Source organism: Aptenodytes forsteri, unplaced genomic scaffold, assembly GCF_000699145.1.
Source record: "Aptenodytes forsteri isolate BGI_AS27 unplaced genomic scaffold, ASM69914v1 Scaffold1245, whole genome shotgun sequence".
In the NCBI taxonomy this organism is placed as follows: domain Eukaryota; kingdom Metazoa; phylum Chordata; class Aves; order Sphenisciformes; family Spheniscidae; genus Aptenodytes; species Aptenodytes forsteri.
The window spans coordinates 1-1633 of record NW_008794382.1 but is presented as its reverse complement, the minus strand read 5'-3'; the positions used below and the strand labels follow the sequence as shown (position 1 = coordinate 1633).

At 69.0% G+C, this 1633-nt stretch overlaps 1 protein-coding gene across 1 annotated transcript in view; it reads left to right on the top strand.

Moving 5' to 3' along the window:
- The window catches only part of LOC103906064 (protein LMBR1L-like), a gene marked incomplete at its 3' end in the record, with an annotated part of 24563 nt that extends 23000 nt beyond the window's left edge, over positions 1–1563 (top strand). Inside the window, exons 10-16 of the mRNA XM_009287895.2 lie at positions 52–135; positions 360–436; positions 523–600; positions 703–776; positions 860–948; positions 1240–1308; positions 1402–1563. Of these exons, the coding sequence (XP_009286170.2) occupies positions 52–135; positions 360–436; positions 523–600; positions 703–776; positions 860–948; positions 1240–1308; positions 1402–1563 (633 nt within the window). The remainder of the gene's footprint in view (positions 1–51; positions 136–359; positions 437–522; positions 601–702; positions 777–859; positions 949–1239; positions 1309–1401) is intronic.
- Between the last annotated feature and the right edge of the window lie 70 nt (positions 1564–1633).

Genomic DNA, 1633 nt, shown 5'->3' with positions numbered 1-1633 from the left:
ACCTGGGAGCCCTCAGCCCCCACGAGCCCCTCGGCATCTCCTCCCTGGCAGGCAAAGCTTCCTGCTGGCTGAACTTGAACGTGGAGCTGCTGCGGGAGCAGTTCTTCACCATCCGGAGCAAGAGGCGGAAGCTGGGTGAGGAGCCTGGGGGGGGCAAGCCCAGGACACCTGGGTTCTCTCCAGCTTGGCACTGGGAGCACTGGTTCCCTGCCGTGGCCCCTGGGGGGGGGGGGTGTGTGTGTGTGAAATGGGGTTGGGGCTGTAACCCCCTGTCCTGACACCTCAGGGCCCCCCTCAATCTCCTGCCCTGGGGTGGGGGCTCGTGCTCCCCTCTCACCCGGGCATGTCCCCCCCCGCAGAGCTGCGGCACCGAGCGTCGCCCTGGCAGAGGAACCTGGGCTACCCCTTGGCCATGCTGGGCCTCCTGGTGCTGACGGTGAGTGTCCCTGGGCTCCCAGAGGAGCTGGGGCTTGTCCCCGTCCCCCCCCCAAGCCGCCTTCACTCCCTCCCTGCTCCTCCCAGGGCATCTCCGTGCTCATCGTCTGCTTCCACGTCCTGGAGCTGCTGGTGGACGATGCCGCGATGCCGCGGGGCATCCAGGTACCCGGGGCGGGGGGACAGGGGACAGTGAGGAGTGGTGTCCCATGCTTGGCCCAGGGACCGCTCCCTCCCCCCGCAACGTGCCTCCTCCTCTCCCAGCAGGACGCATCCCTGGGCCAGGTCTCCTTCTCCATCTTTGGTTCCTTCGGAGCTGCCCTGCAGGTCGTCCTCATCTTGTATCCTTCAGGCGGGCACTCACGTCCCCAGCGCTGTCCCTGGGGCCATCCCACCCCGTTCTCCTCCTTAACGCCCCTTGCAGCTACCTGATGGTCTCCTCCGTCGTGGGCTTCTACAGCTCCCCCCTCTTCACCCGGCTGCTCCCCGAGCGGCAGGACACCCCCCTCTGCAAGGGGGGAGGGCCGGGCTGGGGCTGGGGGGGGGTCCCGGGCCCCCATCGGGGTGCAGGACCCCCGGTCCCCTCAGTGTGCGGTTGTGTGTGTCCCTGTGCACTGTGCAGTGTCCCCACGCGAGGGCACCACGCGTCCCCCCACCTCCTGCTGCCTCTGGCACAGGCCCGGGCGGTGGGCAGGTTCCTCTGGTGGGCCTCCGGCACCGGGGAGCCCCTTCCCCAGGCCAGGGGGGGCCAGGCCCTACGACAGCGCTGTGTCGTCCCCCCCAAAATGCTCCTTCCTCCCCCCCAGATCATCGGGAACTGCGTCTCCTTGCTGGTGCTCAGCTCAGCCCTGCCCGTCTTCTCCAGGACGCTGGGTGAGCCCCCGGGAGGGCCAGGGTGACCCCGGGACTGGGGTGTCCCCAGGACTGGGGTGCCCTGACCAGCCCCCCACCCCCGCCCCCCCGCAGGGATCACCCGTTTCGACCTCCTGGGGGACTTTGGCCGCTTCAACTGGCTGGGGAACTTCTACATCGTCTTCCTCTACAACATGGGCTTCGCGGGGCTCACCACCCTCTGCCTGGTGAAGAGGGTCTCCTGGGCCGTCCAGGCCGAGCTCATCCGCGCCTTCGGTGAGGACGGGGACACGGGGACGGGCGCTGGGGTGTGTGTGTGTGTCCCCCGTCTCTCACGCTCTCCCTC